The sequence below is a fragment of the Panthera uncia genome (assembly GCF_023721935.1).
Source record: "Panthera uncia isolate 11264 chromosome B3 unlocalized genomic scaffold, Puncia_PCG_1.0 HiC_scaffold_1, whole genome shotgun sequence".
Taxonomy (NCBI): domain Eukaryota; kingdom Metazoa; phylum Chordata; class Mammalia; order Carnivora; family Felidae; genus Panthera; species Panthera uncia.
The window spans coordinates 108,376,028-108,401,833 of record NW_026057582.1 but is presented as its reverse complement, the minus strand read 5'-3'; the positions used below and the strand labels follow the sequence as shown (position 1 = coordinate 108,401,833).

Here is a 25,806-nt window from a genome sequence, read left to right as displayed (position 1 = left end):
TAAGGACGGAAATAACTAAAAACTACTCGCGAGGTTCACGGTCTACTTCCTGCCCAGGGAAGACGACGGTGGTTCTCTGCCACTCCTGGCCACGCCATGGACTGATGGCGCAGGAGGCCAAGGTCGGGTGGGCTTGGGGGAGGGGGAAGGCAAGGAGAGAAATCTTGGAAAAGACTCCGAAGCTCCGGCATTGTAGAACACCCAAACCAGACAGGACCCAGAAACATCCTCTCAGATGCCCTTGCTTGTATAGACACTGGAGCCAGAGGCCACACGGCAAGTCTGTGAAATCGGGGCCTCCGGGGGGGGGCCCTGGCCCTCCTCTCCACCTGCTTCTCCTGAAGTTAATAGGGGCTGAGTCACCCCCCGCCCTGGGCACAAGTCCTCTTTCTTGCTCCTCAGACACTGAAGACCAAGAAGGAAATGAAAACATGAAAGGAGAGAGGACCAGGTGAGAAGGGAGCCCAAAGGGCCCTCAGATGGGGCATCCCACCCTGTCTGTGGGCCCCCTTCTCTGTTTCTCTTCCAGCACCACCTTCCTCCCATCCCCACGGCAGCAGCTGCTACCACACCAGGAAGCCCCTCAGCTCCAAAGTGGAGTCCATGGAACTGGCCTCCTACAAAGATCACTGTCCTTCACGAGCACAGGGCCAGTCCTCAGAAGGACACGTGAGGCACCTCAGATCCTGGCAGCTGCTGAGACCCTCTCCAGCCACTCTCCTCCTTCCAGCTGTGCAGGCAACTTCCGGCGACTCCTTGCTGCCTCCCAGTACTATCCTCTCTGGCCCCCTTACCCTACCCAGGCCGTTCGCTCTGCCCAAGAGGCCCATCCCCTATCTCCAGCTAATACTCAGTCCTAGTACCATTTTGCAGAACTTTGTGTATCCAAGCAGGTGTCATCTTATATTCTCATTGTTTATGTTGCCTTCTGTAATGCTATACTCTAAATTCCATTTCCTCTGGCCGTTAGAGGAAATGATGAGTCCACCTGGCCTTTGCGGGGGTCTGCAGTCTGCTTCAACCACTGCACTGGGTGCTCTCTGAGGGTAAGGGCTGTGCCTTTCTCCTCCTGGTATTCCCAGATCTTAACATGATGCCTGGAGTAGGGCAGGCATTTAAGGAATGTTGGGTGGTTGGTTGGTTAGCCGGCTGGCTGGCTGGATGAATGGGTGAATGGATGGATGGATAGATGCATGGACGGATGGACAAGTAGGGGGTAGATGGGTAGTGGATGGATGGGTGAATGGATGGATAGATGCATGGATGGACGGACAAGTAGGAGGTAGATGGGTAGCGGATGGATGGTTGAGTGAGTGGATGGGTGGATGGATGGATGGATGGTTGGGTAGGTGGATGGGTGAATGGGTGGGCAGATGGATGGGTAGGTGGTGGTTGGGTAGGGGGAATGGTGGATAGGAAGGTGGATGGATGGATGCATGGATGGATGAATGGATAGACGGATAGATGGAATAGCGACAGATGTGCCCCAGAAGTAAACAGAGATAATCCATTTCATTGACAAGGGAGAAGCCTCCAAGCACAAGCATCAAGAGATTCCTAGCCAGCCTGCCCTGCCAAATGAGTTTGTCAAAAGGTAACAGGTATGCCACATCCAGAAGACCCATTTGTTATAAACAACCCGGGTGGATCCCTGGTTAGAAGGAAACAATCTACCCTGGTGGCTTATAGGTGATTCAGAAAGCTTAAAAAAAGGTGGCGGGGGGGGGGGGGGAGCAAATGTTTTGAGAATTTGCACTGGGAGTTCCTAGGAAAGCAGTCCTGGATCATTAACTCTGGGACAATTTGTTTGACACTCATGGAAACTTCCTTGCACCCTTGCGGCCCACAGTGCTCACCTCCCTCCAATCCTAACTACACAGCCTAGCAGGAGCTAACCAGACAGGGCTGTGACTCATCCAAGGACCAGAGCTAGGTGTGTGTGTGTGTGCATCCCCGGTCCCTTGCCTCGAGGTCATGCTTCGCGTCTCGTGGGCGGTGGCTGGCATCCTTGTTACTTTTCTGTGAGTGTTAAGCCTTGTCTCACCCGAGGCAGGGACCCACCCACTCCTCTCTGTCACCCATGCAACCGTCACAGCGCCAGTCTGGCACAGAGGCTGCACTCCAGAAAGAGGCTTCTGCGTCCCTGGCAACGGAGTCCTCGAGGAAGTGGGGAGGAGGCGAGGATAAGCCCGTGACATCGGATTCAGTTTCTTACCCCCACGGGCAGACCCGATCTCCTCACAGCTTTAGGAGGCTTCTGCACTTCCAGGAGGGAAGAGACTTTATCCCCCACTCCCACCCCCAGGCTTCTGTCATGGGATGAGCAGCCCTAATGTTGAGACGGAGCCTAGAAATGAGACTCCCTCTGACTCAAAGCAACTCCACGCTTCCCACCCGTCTCAGGACAGGCAAGTAGAAGGCAGGTTGGGGCAAGTGGGTCTGCATGCTCTTTAAGAATCTATCCTTCCGTTTTTACAGAAAACCAGCCTGTCAAGTTTGGGAAAACGGGCCTACCTTCTGTGCCACGAAACCCCAGTGTCACCCAAGGAAAGGTGTAGCCACAATCATCGCAGAGAAGCGCCCCTCCCTCCGCCCCCGTCCCTCTCCTCCTGGGGAGGGGCAAGCGGATGGCTACAATTCTCTGAGCTGGTCCAATGGGGAGACCCCAACCAGCGCCCCAGAATCGAGACCGGGGGACGGAAGATGGGGCGCAACCTGCCAGCCTCCCACGAGAGCCCCCACCACTCCCCCACCCAGCACCCCGGCGGCATCCCGACAGGGCTAACACCCCAACACCGCCATCTGAGAGGTGTCCCAAATAATTTAAGCAAGAGGAAATTGAGGCGGTTCCTTTTCACAAAGGGCTGCATAAACCAGAGCTTTTAGCCACAAAACAGTGTCTCATGTATTCACACTCCAGTGAGCTTTCTTGAGTGAAAGGGAGAAACTAGAGAGAATCAGAGCCAGTGATCTGGGTGTGGCTCACAGCCATAGGGTTTCTCCAGGGACGCCGGGGACACTTGGGTGCCATCTGACAGCTTGACAGCTGGCACATATGTCTAGAGACGGGCCCGCTCAGTCACTGTTCGCCGACGGCCCACTGATGGGGCACCGCCTCTGGGCCAGCTGTTCCCACCACATTGCCTGTAACCCTTACCTCCATCTCACAAGGAGAGTAGTTCGGTTGGCCCCATTTTACAGATGAGCAAACTGAGGTTCAAGGAGGAGACGCAGCCTGCCCCGCAATAGGGCCAGCATGAAGCCAAGTGTGGAGTCCCCTTGAACACCCAGGCTTCGTGCCCATGAAGCGGGTCCTGCCAGCCGCGGGATGTCCGTGTGGACCTGAGCCCCCAGGCTTCCGAGAGCCCTTCCACTGAGCCTCCCCCGCCCTCTGAGGTGCAGCGGCCGGGTACCTGGAGTAGCAGGAGAGGCCGGTGCTGATGATGGTGTTCAGCACGGCCAGGGGCACGTAGTAGTCATGGAAGGTGGTGTTCACCATCACGTTGGGGATCGAATAGGCAGAGTAAGCGATGGCTGAGCCTGGGGAAGAAAAACCAGCTTTGGGCGGGAAGCCAGGATGCAGCACAGTCTGGACTCCTCGGGAAGACCAACCCCAGCATCTGGCTGAGCCCTCATTATCCCCAGGGACCATGAGCGTCCTGCCGCCATACCTTGCCTGCGCCACCGCCCCTCCCAGAACATCCTCCCTCTCCTCCCTGCCTACCCCAATCCTACCCTGAGAACTTAGTATGAGCCCAGCATGGCCCCCCCGGGGCTTTACACACGTTGACTCGCAGAACGTTTACAATCAATCACCCTGTGACATAAATCCTGCACTCATCCTCATGTACAGATGATGAGACGGAGGCACAGAGAGGTCTAGCAACCCACCTGGGGGGGGCACCCAGCTAGAAAGCGGCAAAGCCAAGCTTCAGCCTGAGGCAGCTCAGTGAAAGCCCCCACTGTTAACCACATGCCGTGGCCCACGAGGACCCCTCCACGTGCTCAGATTTGCTCTGAGTGTGCACATCTCACCTGCCGATGACGCGGGGTGCCCCCGTGGGAAGGTGGATGTGGCAGGGAGGGAGGGCCCTTGCCGAGGCGAGGCATATCGCGCCAGTGTGCTGGGGGACTGGCCAGCTCACGGGCGGGTATGAGAGGCTAGGCTTGGTGTTCCGTTGCCTTAGGTCTGGGAGTCTGTGACAGAGGGGTTACCAGGGGCCCTTGAGAGACCTGTCTGCTGCAGCTTTTACTTGAAAGAACAGGGGAGATCGCTGTCCTTTTCAAAGGGGCCAGGTGTGTCCATGGGCCTGGCCCAGAAGCCCTCTCCAGCCACCCTTACCAGGTCTCCTCTGGGAGGGGAGAAGACAGTCACGGACCTGTCAGCCCAGGGCCTCAGGGGTCAGCGCTAAGCTCACCTGTTATTCCAAAGATCTAGAGAACGGTGAAATCCCGGCTCAAGGCTGAAGCAGGCCTGGGCCACACAGGTTCACCTCTGCCTCTGACCCCATTTAACAGATGGGAGTCTGATAAAGCCAAGGGGTGTTCCCACTTGGGGAAAAGAGCCGAGATAGGATTTCAGCTGGGAACTGACTCCCGGGGCACAAACTCTTCCTCGGCCTGATACACCCGGGGGCTCCATCTGGACCAGGATGCACTTGCTTGGCGGGAGGCCAAGGTGCACGCAAGCTCCGTGGGTGGGACAAGAGCAGGGGAACCTCAGACCCTGCCCCCAACCGCGGGGGGGAAACGAAATGACTTCCAATAAGAAATACACGTTTGGTCTCCTCCACTGTTCCTGGCACAGAGCTCCTAAAACCCCTGGAATGTCCTAAGCGAGGACCGCCACAAAGGTGTCTCTCGTTCTGTTAATGAGATGACTTTGGAAAGCCCCTTCAGGATGGGGCCTGGATTTCTGGAGACCAACCCTGTCACCAGAGGGTTGGAAGCCTCAGTCCCGCACCCCCGACGCCCGGGAGGGGAGAGGGGCTGGAGGTGAAATCAACGGTAACTAATGAAGTCTCCATAAAAAACCAAAGGGAGAGGTTCGGCGAGCTTCCGGGTGGGTGAACACGTGGAGATTCAGGGAGAGGGGCGTGCTCGGTGGGCGTAGAAGCTCCAGGCCCCTCCCCAGGCCCTACCCTGGGCGTCTCTCCTGGGCGTCTCTTCTATCCGGCTGTCCCTGAGTTACAGTCTTTTATAACAGACCAGTAATCCAGTGCGTAAAGTGTTTCTCTGAGTTCTGTGAGCCGGGGTCACTGAAGCCTTGGGTCTATAGCCAGTCTGTCAAAGGCACAGGTAACAACCTGGGCTTGAGACAGGTGTCTGAAGGGGGTGGGGGGAAGGGGTGGTCAGTCTTATGGGACTGAGCCCTTAACCTGTGGGAACAGTATCAGAAATGAGTTGAACTATAGGGCGCCCAGCTGGTATCTGAGAATTGCTTGGTGCCGTGGGGAACCGCACCCCTCCACGCATACACGCATTGTAAATGGTGCTCAGACCCCTTTAGGGGGCTTTCCAGGGAGCAGGAGTAGAGGCACCTTTGGATTCCAGGCTAAGGAAAGGAAACATCCTCTTTGAGGCAATAGGGAGCCACGGAAGGTTTCCGAGCGAGGGATTGAGATGGCCAAAACCTAGTGAAATTGCACAGGATGACCTAGAGAGAGGAACAGCTGGAAACCAGGGAGGAAGTGGGAGCAAATGCCATCCGGGGGGGGGGGGGTACTGAGGGTTTCCACACGGGCAGGAGAGGCGGCTGCAGACAAAGGGGCAGGGAGGCCGAGGTAGAATCCGTAGGCTCTCTCCACGGACTAGACCTCCCTTCTGTATTCCCTGAACCGCTCCCCATCAGGCACTGGGCCACAGGCTGGAAAGCCAAATGCGAAGGAACAATGTCCCATCCTCAGGGAGCCATTCTGAGCAAGGAGCAGCAATGAAGACATCACTGACCAGGCTGGGGCCCAGAGCCACATGGAGGGGCTCCCGGTCCGGGGGGCTTGGAGGGGGCCGTGGGTAGGGGCCGCTGAGGCTGCCGGGGCCGAGCCTTGAAGGCCCTGCAGGGAGGGAAAGAGGAAGTTCTCTGGTAAGGTCCTGTGTGGGGGCACCAGACACCCAGGAACTCTTACAAAGACAGAAAGCCAGTGACGGGAAGGGAGGCAGTTCGGGGGGAGGGGGGGGTGGCGGCTGACCCCTGGGGCTTGGGTTCTAACCCTGGCTCTGCCATTGGCAAGCTGTGCGACCTGAGTAACTCACTTCACGGCGCCTCATTATTCTTACCTACAGGGTGGGTACAGCGATGGCCCCCATCCCCGGGGACCGACGTCAGGGTTAAGGACATAATCGTGGTAATGGCTACCTTCCGATGCTTGCTCAGTGCCAGGCACTGTGGGGGGTGCTCCCCTTGGCTAAACTCATTTCACCTTCATCCCACCCTATGAGGGAGATAGGATGCCCATTTTGTGGCCCAGAGGACTGAGGCTTAGTGAGGTTCAGAAACGTGCCCGCGAGCATATAATGATTAAGAGGCGGGGGCGGCCGGGCCACAAGCTCCGCCTTGTGCTGCCCCCCCGTCGTGATGTGTGTCAGGGGCTCAGCACGCAGCCTGCTGTGTCGTGGTTTCTCCAAAATGCCTGCTCTTATCATGGGTCTGGGGCGGGTGATCAAGGGCTCCGGAAGCCTCTAGACTAAGGAGTGTGAACTTCCTCCGGGGTCACTGGGAATCCTGAAAGGTCTTAAGTGGGCAGGAGTGCCATATTGGGAGGTGTTAGAGAAGGCTCCCAGGAAGGAAGCTGGCTGGAGTCGGGGAGAAGCAGGAAGTGGAGGGGAGGCTGTTGTCATGGTGCAGGGGGAGAGGCAGGCAGGGGGGTGTGAGTGAAGCCCACGCCGGGGAGCGATTTGAAGAACGTGGGGTAGAGACTCACAGAACGGCGTGGACAGGATAGTGGAGTTGCACGGGCAGGGGCCTGAGAGGGAGGGGACTCGAGGGCTACGTACGGATTCGGACTTGGAAGACCGGGTGGGGGTGCGACCACCAGCCAGGTGAGTCACTGCAGGAGGGGAGCAGGTGTGCCCAGGGGGTGTTGGGGGGGGGGGGAATGAGGGCCGGACACGGCGTGGACCTCAGGTGGGCGGTAAACCAGAGATGGCTTTGGGAGTGCCCAGTCCAGAGGTGTTGGGGGATGGTGTGGGCACGAGGGAGATCACCCTAAAACGGGACCCCGCAGCAGCAGAGGCCCAAGGACTGATGGGGAGCTTGCCCGCTGACGGCAGAGCAGAGGAGGGGAGCCAGCAAAGGAGGGTGGGAACATGGAGAGGCCGAAGGAGAACGGGGGAGTGATGGGATGGGGGCCAGAGAAAGGGGAGTGGTTTGGGGCGCACGGCGGGGCTCCCCCCCCCCCACCCCGCATCAGAGGCTGGGAGAGCTCTCGGAAGAGCGGCCCATGAGGCCGCGGGGACCCGGCAGCCGGGAGGAGGCGGCGCCCTGGCCTAGGACAGCAGATTGCTTAGCTTGCCCAGATCTTGCAGGCCGACTGTTAAAACACGGCCAGCTCCACAAGCGTGCAATTAAACAAGCACGTTCGCAGAAGTAACGACTTCCAGTTAGTGCGTCTACCTAGAGTCTCTGCACAGACAAACTTACTGCCTGATGGTACACGACCGTGTGTCTCTCCCCGCCCGCGTTCAGGGACGTCTGGCTCCAAGTTAGCCGCGATGGGAGTCGTTTACGCCGCACGAGTCGGCCAACACCACAGAGCAGGGCCCTTGTCCCCAGACGATCGGTCGTTAGCATTTGCCAGCACACCCTTGGCCCGGCTGCTTACCGGACACTCACCGGGAACCCGGATGGGGCCCCGGCGTCCCCGTGACTCTTCCGCAAGCCCGGCAACGCCTTCCGGTGGCCCCAGCTCCCAGAGGAAGGGGCGAGGAGCTCGGCCCCGGGCAGGGGAGGAGAGCGCGGGCCCCCACGTACCCAGGCTGAAGAGGTTGACGGCACCGTAGTCCAGGAAGTAGCAGATGTGCCGGGCGTTCTTGGACATGGAGTTGAAGGTATGCGCACAGCTGGACGCAAGCGGGTACACGCAGCTGGTGCCCATGTACACAAACAGAGGCCAGGAGTAGCTGTCATTCCAGATGTCTGTCACGTACAAGGCGGTCACAAACCTCCACGCGAAGAACCTGGAACACAGCGCGGCCCACTCGACCTCTGCGGCGGGGGGGGGGGGGGCTCCCCTCGCACCCCCCACCCCTCCCCGGACTCTCCGTTGCCCTCCGTTGCCCTGGGACAACTGAACCCCGTGTGTTCTCACCTCGGTGAAACACCAGGCGGGACGGAGGGTGAGTGGGATCCTTTTGGGGTTGGAAGTGGGCAGGAGGGGCAAGAGGAGAGCATGTAGGTTCGTCTAGTCCGGTCTTCGCCCGGCCTTGTAAGCACAGAATCTCTCTTACAGCATCTTGCCCGAGTCCTTCATTGAGCTGACACCTGTCTCCCCTGAATCTCTCCATTGGGTCAGCCCTGGTTCCCCCTCAACGGGACCGCGGGAGAACAGCCTATCCCATACCCGAGGCAGTCTTCGTAACCCTCCCCCACCTCTTTGCACGTCACATTAAATAACCTCATGACACTCAGCCACTGCCCATAGGAGTGGTCGGCCTTGTCACCATCCCTGTGGTTTGTCTATGTCCCTTTGCAGGAAGGCTCTTCAAAGAGAAGCATCCTCCCGGGGTGGCGGTGGAGGGCGGGGGGGGGGGGGGGGTGCTTGAAAGTCTAGAAGCTGCCAGGACTTTTTTCTCCCTCCTCTCCATGCTATTCCCCCACTGCCACTGCAGCCCCCATTCTGAGTGGCCTGGTCCCATGCTGAGGCTCAGCTGAGCCTGGGTCTCTGGGCCCCACCTGTACACAGAGACACGGCACAGCTCTGCCTCCCGTCTGCCTCACCCGCGACCCGGGCAAGGGGGGCCCTGCCTGCAGAGTTGCCCTCCGCCACAAACCACTCCTTCTAGAAAGCCCGCCCCTCTGCCCACTGGCTCTCCCACAGAGGGAGACAACAAGGCATCTCCTGGCTACACTGGCCATCTTTCTCCTCCTGTCCCAGCAAACACAGGCCTTCAGCCATGTGCTGGTCTCACAACCTGTCTTATCACCTCAAGATGACTCCCCGGCCCCACTTGCCCAGGGCGTCTCTCAAACCCTCCCCGCTCCGCGTCACTCAGTGGTGACCGCCTCTCGGGGGCCTGGCAGTGGCAGGATGTCGTACGCAGCGGGGGGCCTCAGCCAGAGTGGCTCAGCTTTAGGACCGCCAAGAAGCCACCCCACAGGGATCTGAGCACCGGAGCTTAAGACGCACAAACAAGGATGGCCAGGCCAGCGCCCCTGGCGGCACAAACTTTAAAACAGCCGAAATCACCTGTGGTCCCTCCACGCAGCCCGAGAGGTTTGTGGCCAGATGGGGATTGGAGGGAAGAAAGCCAGGGCCGAGCAGCAGCAGGGAAAGCCTGGGGGCTGGGGGTGCTCACATCACCGGGGGGTGGGGGGGGGCTCTGAGAGGACCCACAAGAAGCAGGTGACCCGGCACCTCCAGGGAGAACAGGGGGCGGGGGAAGAGACCACCGCCATCCCCATCTGCAAATTCTAATTTATTAGCATTTAAAGTATTTTTTTTAATGTTTTAAATGTTTATTTTTTGAGAGAGAGACAGAGGGTGAGCGAGGGAGGAGCAGAGAGAGAGGGAGACACAGAATCCGAAGCGGGCTCCAGGCTCCGAGCTGTCAGCACAGAGCCTGATGCGGGGCTCGAACTCACGGACCGCGAGATCGTGACCTGAGCTGAAGTCGGATGCTTAACCGACTGAGCCACCCAGGCGCCCCTAATGTTTTAAATGTTTATTTATTTTTTGAGAGAGAGATAGAGGGTGAGTGAGGGAGGAGCAGAGAGAGAGGGAGACACAGAATCCGAAGCGGGCTCCAGGCTCCAAGCTGTCAGCACAGAGCCCGACGGCGGGGCTCGAACCCATGAACCACGAGATCATGACCTGAGCCGAAGTCGGCCGCTCAACCGACTGAGCCACCCGGGCGCCCCTGGAGCTCGTGACATTTTAACCAGGCGCTGGAGCAAGGGACGACTGGGGAGCCACCAGGAGCCCCTGAATCCTACCAGAGTCCGTGTGCTAAAGCTCGCCCAGCTATAGGCCCCAGCAACTCCCAGCTCCACGCCCATGTGCCATGGGGGCGTCCCCCAACATCCCAGCATGGAATCTCAGCCTTCCCAACCCACCCTGGGCTTTAACGAAGCCCCAGTCCCCGGGGCTCCCAAATGAGACGGCCGGTCAAGGGGGCTGCAAGGTACCAGAAGGGCAGCAAGTGAGTCCAGATGTTGAGGGTCTCATTGGTCATTTGGAAAAGGCTGAGGACGCAGGCCGTGGCGGAACTCTGCGGATGCCGGTAGCCAAAGAGGATGCCCTGCTCATGGAACACCTGCAGGGGGCGGAGAGAGAGGGGCACCGAGGTGAGGTGAGAGGGCGGCGAGAAAGTCTCAGGAGGGGCAGCTTTGGTAGCACCTAGTGTCCTCTCGGGCTGCGCGCTTGAACCCTGAAGCCTGGACCACTCGACCCCAAGTCCTTGAGCTGTCAAGCTGCTTCCCTCTCCCCGCTCCTCTCCTTCCCGTAAGTTCTAAAATCCTTCCAGATTTCCAGAAGCCCGCAGCGGCTGGAGGAGAGACGTTAAGAGCCGGACTCCCTTTGGGAGCCCAGCCCGTCTCTGCATTCCCAGGCACACTTACTCTTGTCATGAATATTGGCTGGTTTTGCACCCTCTGCCTGGGGCCTACAGCCCGGTCTTTGGGTGCCTTCCCGGTCGGAGGACGTATATGCTGTCTGCCTGAGCCGACATGCCCTGGATGTCAGGGGCTGGTGGGAAGATCTCTGCAGAAGATCCCCGCTCAGTGCCAGGATATATTCACCAAGGCGCTTCATAAAGGCCTTTTGATGATGAAGACGGTGATGGCATTAGCCTGGGACGCGGGCAGAGGGGAGGCTGCCACAGCTGGGCCTGCGCAAGGCCCCCCCCTCCCCCATTGTGCCGCACCTGGCAAGTCTCTTGGTCACCACCCCCCAGGGGAGAGAGTTGGGCTGGTCAGCTCACGTATGGGGGTCAACCCGCCCGGAGAGCTCCATTAGAGCCATTAAAAAGGGTAACTGTACGGGGCGCCCGGGTGGCTCCGTCGGTTAAGCATCCGACTTCAGCTCAGGTCATGATCTCGCGGTTCGTGAGTTCGAGCCCTGCGTCGGGCTCTGTGCTGACAGCTGGAGCCTGGAGCCTGCTTCGGATTCTGTGTCTCCCTCTCTCTCTGCCCCTCCCCCGCTCACGCTCGCTCACTCACTCCCCCTCAAAAATGAACACTAAAAAAAAAAATTTTTTTTAAGTACAAAATAGGTAACATGTACTATATCTCGAGGTTCTGAGTCAAGTGGAGAAAGTCAGGGGTTATTAGGATAAAGAGTCAAACCTGGGCCCCATGACCTTGAGCCAGCCACGCCTCTCAGGGCTTCAGCGTCCTCACCTATAAAACAGGGAGTACATTCCCTTCCTAGTTCAGTTCTGGGTTAAACTGGTCAACCAGGGGGAGGGGGACCCGTGAAGTTGGTTCATGGTCCAGTGGAAAAATACTATTTGAATTAGGTTTGGGTTTTAGCTGATTAAAGCGATTTGTTCCGGTTTCTGATTCACCGTTCAATTCTGCTGACGTCCCCGGTTTGCAGTGGACAGGCATCAGTCCCGGGCAGCAGAAATCCTGGCTCGCAGCTATGCATCTCCCCCCCCCCCCCCCCCCCCCCCCCCCCCGCCCAGGGCTGCTGACAAGGAGGCAGGTGGGCCCATGGACTTCAGCTCTGTACCCGTGAGAGGAGGGTGGCCGTGTCCAGTGGGCATACAACAGCCCTGCAGCGGAAACTGGGGGTCTATTGTCCGTCTCACATTACAGTCTTCCCTTAAAAAAAAATTTTTTTGGAGGGCGCCTGGGTGGCTCAGTCGGTTAAGTATCTGACTTTGGCTCAGATTCATGATCTCACAGTTCGTGAGTTCGAGCCCCGTGTCGGGCTCCGTGCGGACAGCTCGGATCCTGGAGCCTGCTTCGGATTCTGTTGTCTCCCTCTCTCTCTGCCCCTCCCCTGCTCCTGCTCTGCCTCGTCCTCTCAAATATAACATAAAACATAAAAAAAATTTTTTTCAAGTTTTTTTTTTTTTTTGAAGGCATTGGCCTCTTATGAAAATGTAAAAATTCCAGAAAGGAGCCATTGTTATTGATGATTCACTCCTTCACATGAATTAGTTTAGCAGATCTGTGCAGGAGGAGATCTCATGACGAGGGGCTCGCAGAGCGCTGGGCATGTGGGGGGCGGGGTGGTGGCACACAGGGCGGGGTTGGAGGACAGTCTGGACACAGGGCCCACAGGTGGGCAGTGGACGGACAGGAGGGGAGGGGGAGACCACCTACATCTTGCCCTGGGTGATTCGGGACGTGACTACTGTTCTCTCTTTGGATCAGAAGACGCTGACATAGTCCAAAGCCAGAGGGGAACAGACGGGCTGGGAAATTCACACTCTGGACAACCGGACCACACTTAGGAATCTTGCCCCAGACCTGGCGGGGTTACTTTACCACCAACGCCAGGATTGGTCCTATATTTAAAGAATCTCCTCTGACCTGCTATCCTGACCCCAGATAGGGATGGGAGGCCCACTAACCATGCTCTAGGGGCAGGATTTATTTTTTTTTTTAATTGTTTTAAATGCTTATTCTTGAGAGAGAGACCGAGACAGAGCGTGAGCGGGGGAGGGGCAGAGAGAGAGGGAGACACAGAATCCGAAGCGGGCTCCAGGCTCCGAGCTGTCAGCACAGAGCCCCACACGGGGCTTGAACTCACGAACTGTGGGACCATGACCTGAACTGAAGTCAGATGCTTAATCCACTGAGCCACCCAGGCGCCCCTATAGGGGCAGGATATAAAGCAGCCCCTCCAAAAAAAAAGAATAAAGACTGGATAAAAGAGAGGGAGTCCCTCAGCCCTAGAACAGCGATGTTCTGACCTGCCCCTACCCTCCTCAACTTGAACCTCAGTTTATTAGGCCAAAATGCTAGACGCACTCTTGCCCCGAGGCCCTCTGAACACGGGAAAGGAGCGGCATTCTCTCCATCTTCCCGCCCTGGCCTCAGCAAAGTGCTCTGCACAGAGTAGATCTTAAAAGAAGACACGCGACATAAATCTAAACAACCAATGGGACATTTGAAAACAATTTTGTATTCACACCCAGTCTAACCCCACAAGGCAAATTGCAATCATTGCCTTAGTGCTCCAGAGCTGGGTCTCATTTCCAAACAGCCCTAGGTTAGCAGGTGCTGGCTAATTTGCACGGCAGGATTGATTTGTAGGAATCCACCCCGCATCCCTAGTTGTGGGCTAGGCAATTTCATGTGAAATGAAATCAAATTGTGTGTGCAGCCTATTATTTAGAAGTGAGAGCCCCCAGGTACCCGGGGTGGAAGGACAAATCAGCGGGTTTTCCTCTTAGTGCCTGCCAAGGCTTGGCTTCCCGGAAAGACCCTGTGCACCTGCCAGTTGAGCCCGAAATTCCACTGTGACGATTTTAAACCCTTGGTTTTTCTAGCTATTAAACTGCAAATCACCTGGGGAAAATAATCCAACATTCCGGCTAGCGGTAAATAAGGGTGGATTCTGACAGCCAGCCAAGAGGGTCAGGCGCTGTCGGTGTGGCAACCTACATTTCCCGTCCAAATCTCAGGGAGTCCTCATGACCTTGGGAGGGAGAGCCTTTCATTGTCCCCATTTCACAGAAAAGGAAACTAAGGCCCGGGGAACTTAAGACATTTTCCCAAGCTCCCAGGAGTAGGGGGAGCAGATCTGAAAGCTGCATGCAGACCTCAGACTTCCCTTCCTTGGCCTCTTACACCTTCATTGCTGCTGCTCAGAAGGGCTCTTGTAGGAGACGAAGCGCTCATCTTTAGGCCTGTGTTGGGATTTGGACTGTCAGGTGCTTCTCTGAGCCTCTTTCTTCTTCTTCAGGGTTATAGGCTGTATCGTGTCCCCCACAAAACTCACATGTGGAGGCCCTAACCCCCCAGTAACTCAGATGTGACCGTATTTGGAGACAGGATTTTTTTATTTTGAGAGAGAGACTGAGCGTGAGCAGGGGAGGGGCAGAGAGAGAGGGAGACACAGAATCCGCAGCAGGCTCCAGGCTCCGAGCTGTCAGCACGGAGCCTGACGCGGGGCTCGAACCCACGAGACCGTGAGGTCATGGCCTGAGCCAAAACCAAGAGTCGGACACTCAACCGACTGAGCCACCCAGTCGCCGCCGGAGACAGGGATGATTCAAATGAGGCTATTAGGGTGGTCCTGGTCCAATCTGACTGGCGTCCCTCAGAAGAAGGGGAGACGGTAGGGGCGTGTGCAGAGGAACCACCACGTGAAGGGGCACCTGCAAGCCAAGGAGAGAGGCCCCAAGAGAACCAGCCCCACCAGCACCTTGACCTTGGACTTCCAGCCTCCAGAACTGTGAACTTCTGTTTGTCCAGCCAGTCTGTGGCACTTTGTCATGGCAGCCCGAGCTGGCCAAGACCGGCAGGGACACCGGGTGACAGTGTCCCTAAGTCAGCGCCCCTCAAACGCTCTTGTGCAGGTGTCGGCAGATCGCCTGGGGTTCTTACGGCGAATTCGGTGGGACTGGGGGAGAACGTGCACTTCTCGCAAGGTCCCGGGGCATGCCGCTGGTGACGCTGCCTCTGGTCACAGCCCGTCCCCCGCCTCCGCATCCGACGGTCACCTCCCTGCCCAGAATCCAATTCATTGCAAAAGGGGGACAAGATGCGCCTGAACACATGGGCATTAAAAGCCAGAGCGGGAGAGAGAGACCAGTGAGGAGTTCAGTGAGGTGTTTGTGGGCGGAAGGCACGGAGATTATGGAGAAGGAAAAGGGAAGGCCGCTAGCTGATGCATCAGTTATAACCTGCCATTTAGTGAGCGCCTGCAGGACTGAGCTGGACGCTAAGCCACTGGCTCGTGCAGGACGGGCCGTGCTGAGCCCTGGCAAGAGACAGCACTTAGGATCTCAATTAAAATACCATAAAACCGCTTATACACAAGTCACATGCAATTACGAGAACCACAAATACATTGAAGTGACAGCCAACCGTTGTTGGCATTAAGCGATTACAATTACAGGTGAATGTAATTTAGGACACTAGGGTCGCGTTTTTAAAAACAGAAGTGTCCAGTGTTCAGTCCAGTCGAAGGATGCTTTTTGTAAATGCACCACAATAGTCATAGACAATGAAGCCGGGGCGCCTGGGTGGCTCAGTTGGTTAAGCATCCGACTCTTGATTTTGGCTCAGGTCATGATCTCATGGTCATGGGATCGAGCCCCGTGTTGGGCTCTGTGCTGACAGCGTGGAGCCTGCTTGGGATTCTCTCTCTCTGCCCCCCTCCCTCTCTCTCTTTCTCTCTCTCTCTCTCAAAATCAATAAACATTATATTAAAAAAAAAAGAAAATGAAGCTAAATTTCTTTTGGCTGAACACAAAAGATGTATAAAAAGTCAACAAATTACCTATCACCATCTAGGACAGAGGCTCCCAAGGACATTAGTGATTTAATGGACAGGAACGTGAAAAAGGACACATACGATGTCTTAAAAAAATAAATATTGCTCAATGCAGGTTGGGCGTACCGGGGTGAAAGGTCCCCTTGAATGGCCAGCACCATACACAGCACTGACCTACGGAAGAAGCAAGGAAGTTGAGACAATGGAACATTCCACTGGTTTCACATTTGTTGTAAAAAGTAAGTCTTTGATTTAAGAACTAGGAAAACAATTTTCAATTTTAGGCACTGACTGAAAAACCTGCCATGGGCTTGGTGTGGTAACATGACTGGAAAGTCTACGGCAGGCAGAATAATGCGCCCCCCCCCCCAAAGATGTCCACACCCTAATCCCAGAAACTGTGACTATGTAAGGTGACACGGCAAAAGGGAAATTAAGGTCACAGATGGAATTAAAGTTGCAAATCAGCTAGCTTTAAAATAGGGAGATTGTCTGGATTATCCAGGTGAGTCCCGTGTGATCACAGGGTCCTTAAAGGAAGGAAGGAGGAGGCGGCAGAAGAAAGGGAGATGTGGCCGTGGAAGAATGGTCAGAGATGCTACCTGCCTGCTCGGAAGGTGCAGGAAGGGGCCAGGAGCCAAGGACACACGTGGTCTCCAGAAGCTGGAACAGGCAAGGAAACAGACTCTCCCCTAGAGCCTCTACCAACACCATGAGTTTAGCCTAGTGAGACCCATGTCAGACTTCTAACCTCCACAACTGTAAGACAATAAATTCATCCTCTTTTTGAAAGCCACCCAATCTGTGGTAATATGTTGTGGCAACAAGAGGAAACGAATATAAGGTCAGAATTTGACCAAAACTCCAAAAGCAATCCTAGAGCTGGAAATAAATGGCCACCCACAGTCTCAGTTTCTTCCGAGGGGGACTGAGGACTTCCTTTGGAACAGTTCAAAGATGATGAGTGGCGTTCTCTGAATCTTCTCCAGCATGGGACATCTTGAGGAAACACTCATCAAAGGTGACCATAAACTACTCTCATTCACACAATGAGAATGCCAAATAAATGCCATTAAACTCCTAGATTTAATCTAGGCAAGATGCAAGGTGATGGAAAGAAATCAATGAAACAGAGGGTCCTCAAATACAGAGCAAGCCCCATCTTTGGGACGAAATGGCATTAATACAAATCTGAGCTCTTCACAGGTATTCATTATGGGATGTTGTTAGCAAAAGCCTACAAAAATATTGGGGTTTGGGGCGCCTGGGTGGCTCAGTCGGTTAAGCATCCGACTCTTGATCTCAACTCAGGTCTTGATCTCAGGGTGGTGAGTTCAAGGCCCACGTTGGGCTCTACACTGGGTGTGAGGCCTACTTAAAAAGACAAAAAAAATAGGGGCGCCTGGGTGGCTCAGTCGGTTAAGCGGCCGACTTCAGCTCAGGTCGTGATCTCGTGGTCCGTGAGTTCGAGCCCCGCGTCGGGCTCTGTGCTGACAGTTCAGAGCCTGGAGCCTGCTTCTGTTTCTGTGTCTTCCTCTCTCTCTGGCCCTCCCCTGTTCGCGCTCTGTCTCTCTCTGCCTTTCAAAAATGAATAAATGTTAAAAATATTAAAAAAGAAAATCAAGGTTTGGCTATTTCACTTCTAACGTGATTCAAAGTACATATTTATTATCATAGATACGTAGAGGATTTTCCTAAGCCAAAGGAGCCACATGTGAAATATGTAACAAAAATGACATTTAAACACAACAAAACTCAAAAAAAGAAACAAAACGTCCGTGGACAATGAAAGAGAAGATTCGCATACAAATAAGCAGGAAATGAACTTCCATGCAGATTACTTTTCTGAACATTATACAGTATAATTTTGACTAAGCAAAATATTGCTATTTGAAGTTTTCTTTGTAACTTCTTTCTTGAAAAAAAAATCAAATTTAAGTACTGTATGGGTCTATATATTGTTTTAAAAGAGAGTAAAGAGAGCCGTATAAAAATGGTAGTGTATATTAAATTTAAATATTTAATAATTTTTCTTCTTAACTTTAATTATTATATGCAATTTCATTATGCTTGAACTTGATATGTAGAATTTATAGTTCACTTCTGATTCTAAAAAGGCTTTAAGAATGCCTACATATGCATATATATGCAATATATATATGTACATATATTTTTTTTTCTTTTTTTTTTTTTTTAAGTAGGCTTCATACCCAGTGCAGAGCCCAACGCAGGACTTAAACCCATGACCCTGAGATCACGACCTGAGCTGAGATCAAGAGTCTGACATTTAACTGACTGAGCCACCCAGGCACCCCAAGAACATTTTTTGATAATTCCAGTTACTATACTTGAGCAGAACTGAGCAGAAACTCACCAGAATTTTCTCCCACATGAAATTAATTAAAAAGAAAAAAAAACAAAAACAAAGACTCAGTGACTCAAGAACAATGGTGTAATTTGGAATCATTGTTAACAGAGCACTAATTATATGATAATGTTGATTATAGCAAGATAACCCATAATTTTGCCAAAATAAAGGCAAAAAATAAATCTTATGGACTAAACGTACTAATTTATAAATTGCATATGGTTTTTAAACATTTTTTTAATGTTTATTTATTTTTTGAGAGAGAGAGAGAGAGACAGAGCGTGAGGTCGGGAGGGGCAGAGAGAGAGAGGGAGACACAGAATCCACAGCAGGCTCCAGGCTCTGAGCCATCGAAATCATGACCTGAGCCGAAGTCAGATGCTTAACCGGCTTGTATTACCAAATTGTACATGTTTTTATTTTATTACTCATCCAAACATCACTAATGCATCAACGTAACATCCAGATATGTACAACAATAATTAAGTTTAGTTGTCTTTGATATTTTGCTGACTTTCACTGTACGAAAATTAGAGCTCTACATATACTCTTTTGGGATTATGACGGGATATTTGTCAAGAGAGAACAGAACCATTCCGCCTAACTGTTTGCCAGCTCCATATGTAACTTTCACATTCAGACATGCGGTCTGTGGTCGCTATGGTTCTGATTCAGACCCAGCGCACGTTAGGAGCAGAGCCTGTTTTATCGGATCATCACGAGGAGACTGTAAGATACAGACCGTCAACCCCGTTTTACAGAGGAGGAAACTGAAGTTCAACGAGAGGAGTTTCCAAGGCCATAATTCATAGCAGAAGCAAGAGGCAATCGCTAGTTTGTTCGCTCGCAAAGCCCATCACACTTCGCTGCATCCACCCTAGTGAAACCAGCGATTGCTATAGTCGGTGGAATTGCTAAGTGTTATCAAAGTTTTCAGGAGCAAGAGGTCACTGGGCCCAGAGTAACGGAGGAAGAACCTGGAAGAATGGTTGGAGACCCTCCGGTTTGGGACGAACGATGGTCAATTAGATGTCACGAAAGATCCTTCTGACTAGAACAATTAAAGTGCTGGATGAAGTCTGCATCGAAAGCCGGATAAGCGTATCAGCAAAATGGCACAAAAGAAAGAGCATCGCAAAGCCCCCAGGCGCCCCGTGCGGTAAGCTGCCTTCAGCATCAGAGTTTCTGCTGCCAGACCCTGCAAATAAGAGATGAACCCTAAGGCCCATCAAAGGCAGACTTGCCAGGAAGGCTAGGACTCTAAAGGCAAGGGAATGTGAAATAAACCCCACCAGGCAGAAAGAAATAATAAGGAAGCTGTCTCCCTGAAACAATCTCTCCCCAGAATTGAGAACGACCAGCTAGATTGCATACAGGCTTCTGATCCAAATCCACACTGACCTCTATGGTCCAAGAAATCTCAAGTGGAGAAATTAAAGTGGTTACAAATAAATAGAGGTGGAAGGTGTGCGGCTCCCTCCCATCAGTAACAAAAGCAAATGCAAATCCTCTCTGGGGAATTTCTGCTTCAATGCAAGCAGGCACAAGCAAACGACACTAGGTGTCAGACATGGCAAGAACTATAGATGCTAGACAGCTCAAGGAGCAGATATTGAAATATAAAATAAGTATGTTCAATATGTTTAAAGGAATGACTTAATAATATGAACGAAAAACAAACAGACTGGGAAAGGACCCAAGATAACATTTGGAGGCTAAGAAACATTGAAGTAAAAAGTCATTGAAGGGATAAATAGCAGACTAGATCTAGCCGAAGAGAAAATTAGTCAACTGAAAACAGATTCCAAGAAAGCAGTCCAGAGAGATTAAGGGGTAGAAACTATGAAAAACTGGGGCGCCTGAGTGGCTCAGTTAGTTAAGTGTCCAACTCCGGCTCAGGTCATGATCGTGCTGTCCCAAGTTCAAGCCCCGCATCGGGCTCTGACAGCTGACAGCTCAGAGCCCGGAACCTGCTTCAGATTCTGTGTCTCCTTCTCTCCCTGCCCCTCCCCCACCCTCTCCCTCCCTCTCTCTCTCTCTCTTTCTCTCTCTCTCTCAAAAAGTGAATAAACATTAAATTTTTTAAAAAACCAAATAAGAGACACGGTATATTTCTCCAAAGGAGAAAAATACAACGGTTTTGTTGTGATCTATGAAGACAAACTGATAAGCTTCTAGAATGTTTTTGATGTTGCCGGTCCTGAGATCCAAGAAGTTAGGTATGGCAGAGACAGCTGGCCAAATATTCCGTGTGTTTTCTGACCTTTCTCAGCCTTTTTGGCAGTTAGGTCGGGGCCATGAGACTATCTCTGGTTAATGTTACATCTACCCAGAGTGCCTTCTGGTGGTGGATACTATGATGCACTTAGGAGGGAACCCTTCCCTCCTTCAGAGCTGAGCCACTTGTCCCTCTATGGGAACTGCTATTGGCCAAAGGCCACCCCAGTGACCATGTTATACTCCCTGCCCAGAGGCAGCACGCATCCACTGATGATGATACAAAATCCTAGCCTCCTTTTCTCATTTGGGACAAGTCTGAAGGACCAACCCCATTGGGTTGTGTGATCAACTGTGTGATCAACTGAGGCCTGGCCCTTCCTGCCTAGCCCAACGTTTCATATTACCATAGCTACAGTAGCCATTAAATGAATCAATATAGAGCATATTAACTGTGAAACAAGTGGAGGAGAAAATCAAATGTTAAAAGGAAGGAAGAAATAAGGATGTAAAACTCAATGCAAAGAAAGCAAGAAAGGAAATAGAGACAATAACTAGAAACCACATAAGATGATCAAAATGAATGGAAATACATCAATAATCCTTATAAATATAAACAGACTAAACTATCCAGTGAAATGACAAATATTATCAAACTTGGTAAAATCCAACTATGTGCCATTTACACAAGATACAGTTAAAATATAAGGGCAGAGAGGGATTAAAAGTCAAAGGAAGGAAAGAAATAAACCAGACAAATAACAAAAACAACAAAGCTGGGTCGTTATTTGACTATGAGAGATTCTAAGACAGAAAACAGAACTAGACAGAAAGAGCATCACTACAAAATAATAAGAAATTTACTTCACTAGGAAGATATTATATAAATCTGGATGTACCTAAAAAACATAGGCTCAAAATCTATAAAGCAAAAATTGACTGGGGATGCGTAGGTGGTCAGCTAGTTAAGCGTCCAACTCTTGATTTGGGCTCAGGTCTTCATCTCAGGGTCATGAGTTCGAGTCCTGCCTTGGGCTCCACACTGGGTGTGAACCCTACTTAAAAAAAAAAAAAACAAATGACTTGTCCACAGGAGTAATTCACAAATCTGCCACCACGGTGGAAGATTTTAACATATCTCAACTATGACTAGATCAAGCAGAACAAAATTAGTAATAATATAAAAATATTGGATATTACAGGACATATATGCAATACTGCCCCCAACAACTGAAGATTATGCATTATTTTCAAGTACATTTAGAAGATTTATGAAAATAGATCACGTGCCAGGCCATAATGTATTCTGAACAAATTTCAAAAATGGGAATGATACAGAGGACATTCTCAGGCCACAATCAATTAAATTAAATCGATAACAAAAACTCCCAACTTTTGGGAATTAAAAAAAAAATACACATAGACTTCTAAGCAATTACACGTTACATAAGAAATCAAAACAGAAATTAGATATGAATTCAAACAGGGGCACCTGAGCGGCTCAGTCGGTTGAGGGTTCGACTTCAGCTCAGGTTGTGATCTCACGGTTCGTGAGTTCGAGCGCCACATCGGGGGCTGTCAGCCTGTCAGTGCAGACAGAGCCCGCTTTGGACTTTCTGTCCCCCTTTCTCTGACCCTACCCTTGCTTGCTCTCGCTCAAAAATAAACATTAAAAAAATGTTTATTAACATTATAATAATAATTAAACATTAAAAAAAATAAACATTTTTTTTAATAAACATTAAATAAACATTAATAATAAACATTAAAAAAAATCTTGGGGTGCCTGGGTGGCTCAGTCGGTTAAGCGTCCGACTTCGGCTCAGGTCACGATCTTGCGGTCCGTGGGTTCGAGCCCCGCGTCGGGCTCTGGGCTGATGGCTCAGAGCCTGGAGCCTGCTTCCGATTCTGTGTTTCCCTCTCTCTCTGCCCCTCCCCTGTTCATGCTGTGTCTCTCTCTGTCTGAAAAATAAATAAATGTTAAAAAAAAAAAAAATTAAAAAAAAAAAATTTAAAAAAAAATCTTAAAAAAAAAAGAGGAAAGGAATTCAAACAGCATATGTGGGCTGCAGTTAAAGCCATACTTAAAGGAGATAATACGTACTCAGTTGTTTACATTAGAAGGCAGAGTGATTCACTTAAAAAGTTAGAGCAGGCACAACAAAAGGAACCCAAAACGGAAAGAAAATCGTAAAAAATAACGGACATTAGAGATATAAAATACATAACAGAGCGGCTCCGCTGAGCCACCAATCTACCTTTTTTCAGGTAGAATTTAATATTCTCAATTATTTTTTTTTTATTTAAAATTTTGTTAATGTTTTTATTTATTTTTGAGACAGAGAGAGGCAGAGCATGAGCAGGGGAGGGGCAGAGAGAGAGGGAGACACAGAATCTGAAGCAGGCTCCAGGCTCTGCGCTGTCAGCACAGAGCCCGACGCGGGGCCCGAACTCACGGACTGTGAGATCATGACCTGAGCCGAAGCCAGACGCTTAACCGACTGAGCCACCCAGGTGCCCCAATATTCTCAATTATTGAAAACCAGAAAGAAAAGAGACAAACTGACCAGATTCATTCAGAGGAGAAAAAAAAAAAAAAAGAAACAAAACCACAACTGTGTCAAAAAACACAGAAAAGGCATTTCATGAGATCCAATATCCTTTCATGACAAGAAGACGCTCAACAAAATAGGGATAAAACTTCTTCAACCCAGCAAAGGCCACCTATGAGAAACTCACAGCTCACATACCTCGTGGTAGGAAATGAAATACTTTCCCCTTACAATCGGGAGCAAGACAAGGACGTTTGCTCTCATCACTTCTATGCAGTGTCAATCATAGTGGAGGTTCTAGCTAGGTCAACTGGACAAGGAAAAGAAAAAAAAGGCATCTAAATAGGAAAGGAAGATGCAAAACTATATTTGCAGATGATATAATCTTACATATAGGAAATCCGAAAGGATCCACTAAAAAATTATTAGAACTAATACATGAGTTCAGCGAGGCTGAAGGATCTATCGATATACCAAACTCACTTTTATTTTTATATACTAGCAATGAACAATCTGAAAGAGAATTTAAGGGAATAATTCCATGTGCAACAATATCAAAAACGATAAAATGCTTTGGAATAAAGTTAACAAATTCTGGTTTTGTTTTTATGATTTTTTTAATGTTTATTTTTGAGAGAGAGGGAGGGAGCGTGTGGAAGCGGGGGGCAGGGATAGAAAGAGGGGGAGGCAAAATCCCAAGCAGCCTCAGTGCTGCCAGCACAGGGCTCAATGTGGGGCTCGAACCCACGAACCGTGAGATCATGACCTGAGCCGAAACCAAGAGTTGGACGTGTAACTGACTGAGCCACCCAGGTGCCCCTAATAAATACTTTTACTGGTGTGAGACCTGTACACTGAAAACTACAAAATATCACCGAAAGAAATTAAAAACCTAAATATAATGCAAAGACATCCCATGTTCATGGATTAAAAGACTTACTATTGTTAAGATGGTAATGCTCCCCAAATTAATCCATAGATTCAATGCAATCCCTAAAATAAATCCCAGCTGCCTGTTTGTTTTGCAGAAATGAGATGTTCCACTTCTGGGTGTATACCCCAAAAAATTGAAAGCAAGATCTCAAAGGGATATTTCCACACCTCGGTTCATAGCAGCATTTCTCACAACAGCTACAACACAGAAGTCATCTGGTATCCACTGATGGAAGAATGAATAAGCAAAATGTGGTGTGTCGATACAATGGAATATGATCCGGCCTTAAAAATAAAGGAAATTCACAGGGGCGCCTGGGTGGCTCGGTCGGTTAAGCGTCCGACTTCGGCTCAAGTCATGATCTCACGGTCCGTGGGTTTGAGCCCCACGTCGGGCTCTGTGCTGACAGCTCAGAGCCTGGAGCCTGCTTCTGATTCTGTGTCTCCCTCTCTCTCTGCCCCTCCCCCATTCGTGCTCTGTCTCTCTCTGTCTCAAAAATAAATAAACGTTAAAAAAAAAAAAATTTTTTTTTAAATGAAGGAAATTCTGACATATACAACAGGGATGAACCTTGAGGACACCACGCCGAGTGAAATGAATAAAGCAGTCACAAAAAAAAACAAACACCATATGATTCCACTTCTATAAGGCACTGGAAGAGTCGAAATCATAAAGCCAGGAAGTAGAATGATGGTTTTCAGAAGGTAGGGGGACAGGGCAAGTGGGGAGTTATTGTTTAATGGGTAGAGAGTTTCCGTTTTATCTTCAGATAAAAAGAATTATGGAAGATACACAGCAGGGACAGTTGCATAACAATTTGCATATATTTAACACCGCTGAACCCTGCACCTAAAATTGGTTAAGACGGTGAACTTTAGGTTAACTATATTGTACTACAATAAAAAAAAAAAATAGTTAAGCACAGAGTCACCACGTGATCCAACATTGCACTCCTGAGGGGGTGCCTAAGAGAACCGGAAACATGTCCACACAGAAACCTGTCCACAGATGTCCCCCGTAGCATGATTCAAAACAGAAACTCAAGTGTCCACCACCTAACGAATGAATAGACAAACGGGCACATCCACACAAGGGAATATCACTCAGCCATGAAAACAAAGGCAGCCCTACAGGGTACAGCATCGACGAACCTTGGAAGCATCGTGCCAAAGGAAAGAAGTCATTTGCCAAAGGCCACCTGTTGTGTGGTCCCATTTATATGAAATACCAAGATCAGGCAAATCCACAGAGATCGGTGGTTGCCATGGCAAGTGGGAAACGACCGCTAATTGGCACAGTTTCTTTCTAGGTAATGACAATGTTCTAAAATTGACCGTGGTGATAGTTTTGTGCAACATACGTCTTGTGTGCCATAACCCACGGAGCTACTTTTAAAGGAGGACTCGAGAGGCATGTGAATTATTTTCCAACAGAGCTGTTGTTAAAAAAAAAAAGGGGGGGGGGCGCCTGGGTGGCTCGGTCGGTTAGGCGTCCGACTTCGGTTCAGGTCATGATCTCACGGTCCGTGAGTTCGAGCCCCGCGTCGGGCTCTGTGCTGACCGCTCAGAGCCTGGAGCCTGTTTCACATTCTGTGTCTCCTTCTCTCTCTGCCCCTCCCCCATTCATGCTCTGTCTCTCTGTCTCAAAAATAAATAAACGTTAAAAAAAAAAATTAAAAAAAAAAAGAAAGACCTGAGCTGAGATCAAGAGCTGGACACTTAACTGACTGAGCCACCCAGGTGCCCCAAAAGCATTCCTTTTATTTTTATTTTTTTATTTTTTTTTCCAACGTTTTTTTAATTTATTTTTGGGACAGAGAGAGACAGAGCATGAACGGGGGAGGGGCAGAGAGAGAGGGAGACACAGAATCGGAAACAGGCTCCAGGCTCCAAGCCATCAGCCCAGAGCCTGATGCGGGGCTCGAACTCGCGGACGGCGAGATCGTGACCTGGCTGAAGTCGGATGCTTAACCGACTGCACCACCCAGGCGCCCCAGCATTCCTTTTAATTAAAGTCAAGAACAATATATAAGGATCCCTGCAGTCATTAACAACTCCCTAAAGTACCCAGACCTGTTTTTAGGCACAAAGGAGGCTAGAAATTCTGAGTCACATACCCAAATCC

The 25,806-nt window shown here is 50.9% G+C and overlaps 1 protein-coding gene across 12 annotated transcripts in view; it reads right to left on the bottom strand.

Moving 5' to 3' along the window:
• The window catches only part of PAQR5 (progestin and adipoQ receptor family member 5), a 75,229-nt gene that overhangs the window by 13,166 nt on the left and 36,257 nt on the right, over window positions 1–25,806 (bottom strand). For 8 of the 12 annotated variants that reach the window (XM_049611846.1, XM_049611853.1, XM_049611844.1 and 5 more), the window contains 3 exons: window positions 10,343–10,470; window positions 7,970–8,175; window positions 3,414–3,540 (listed from right to left, as the gene is read on the bottom strand). In XM_049611846.1, coding sequence (XP_049467803.1) covers window positions 3,414–3,540; window positions 7,970–8,175; window positions 10,343–10,470 — 461 coding nt within the window. Of the gene's footprint in view, window positions 1–3,413; window positions 3,541–7,969; window positions 8,176–10,342; window positions 10,471–10,774; window positions 11,006–11,500; window positions 11,555–21,095; window positions 21,255–22,946; window positions 23,069–25,806 lie in introns of those variants that run through there. The other 4 variants (XM_049611855.1, XM_049611854.1, XM_049611850.1 and 1 more) reach the window with 4 other exon arrangements.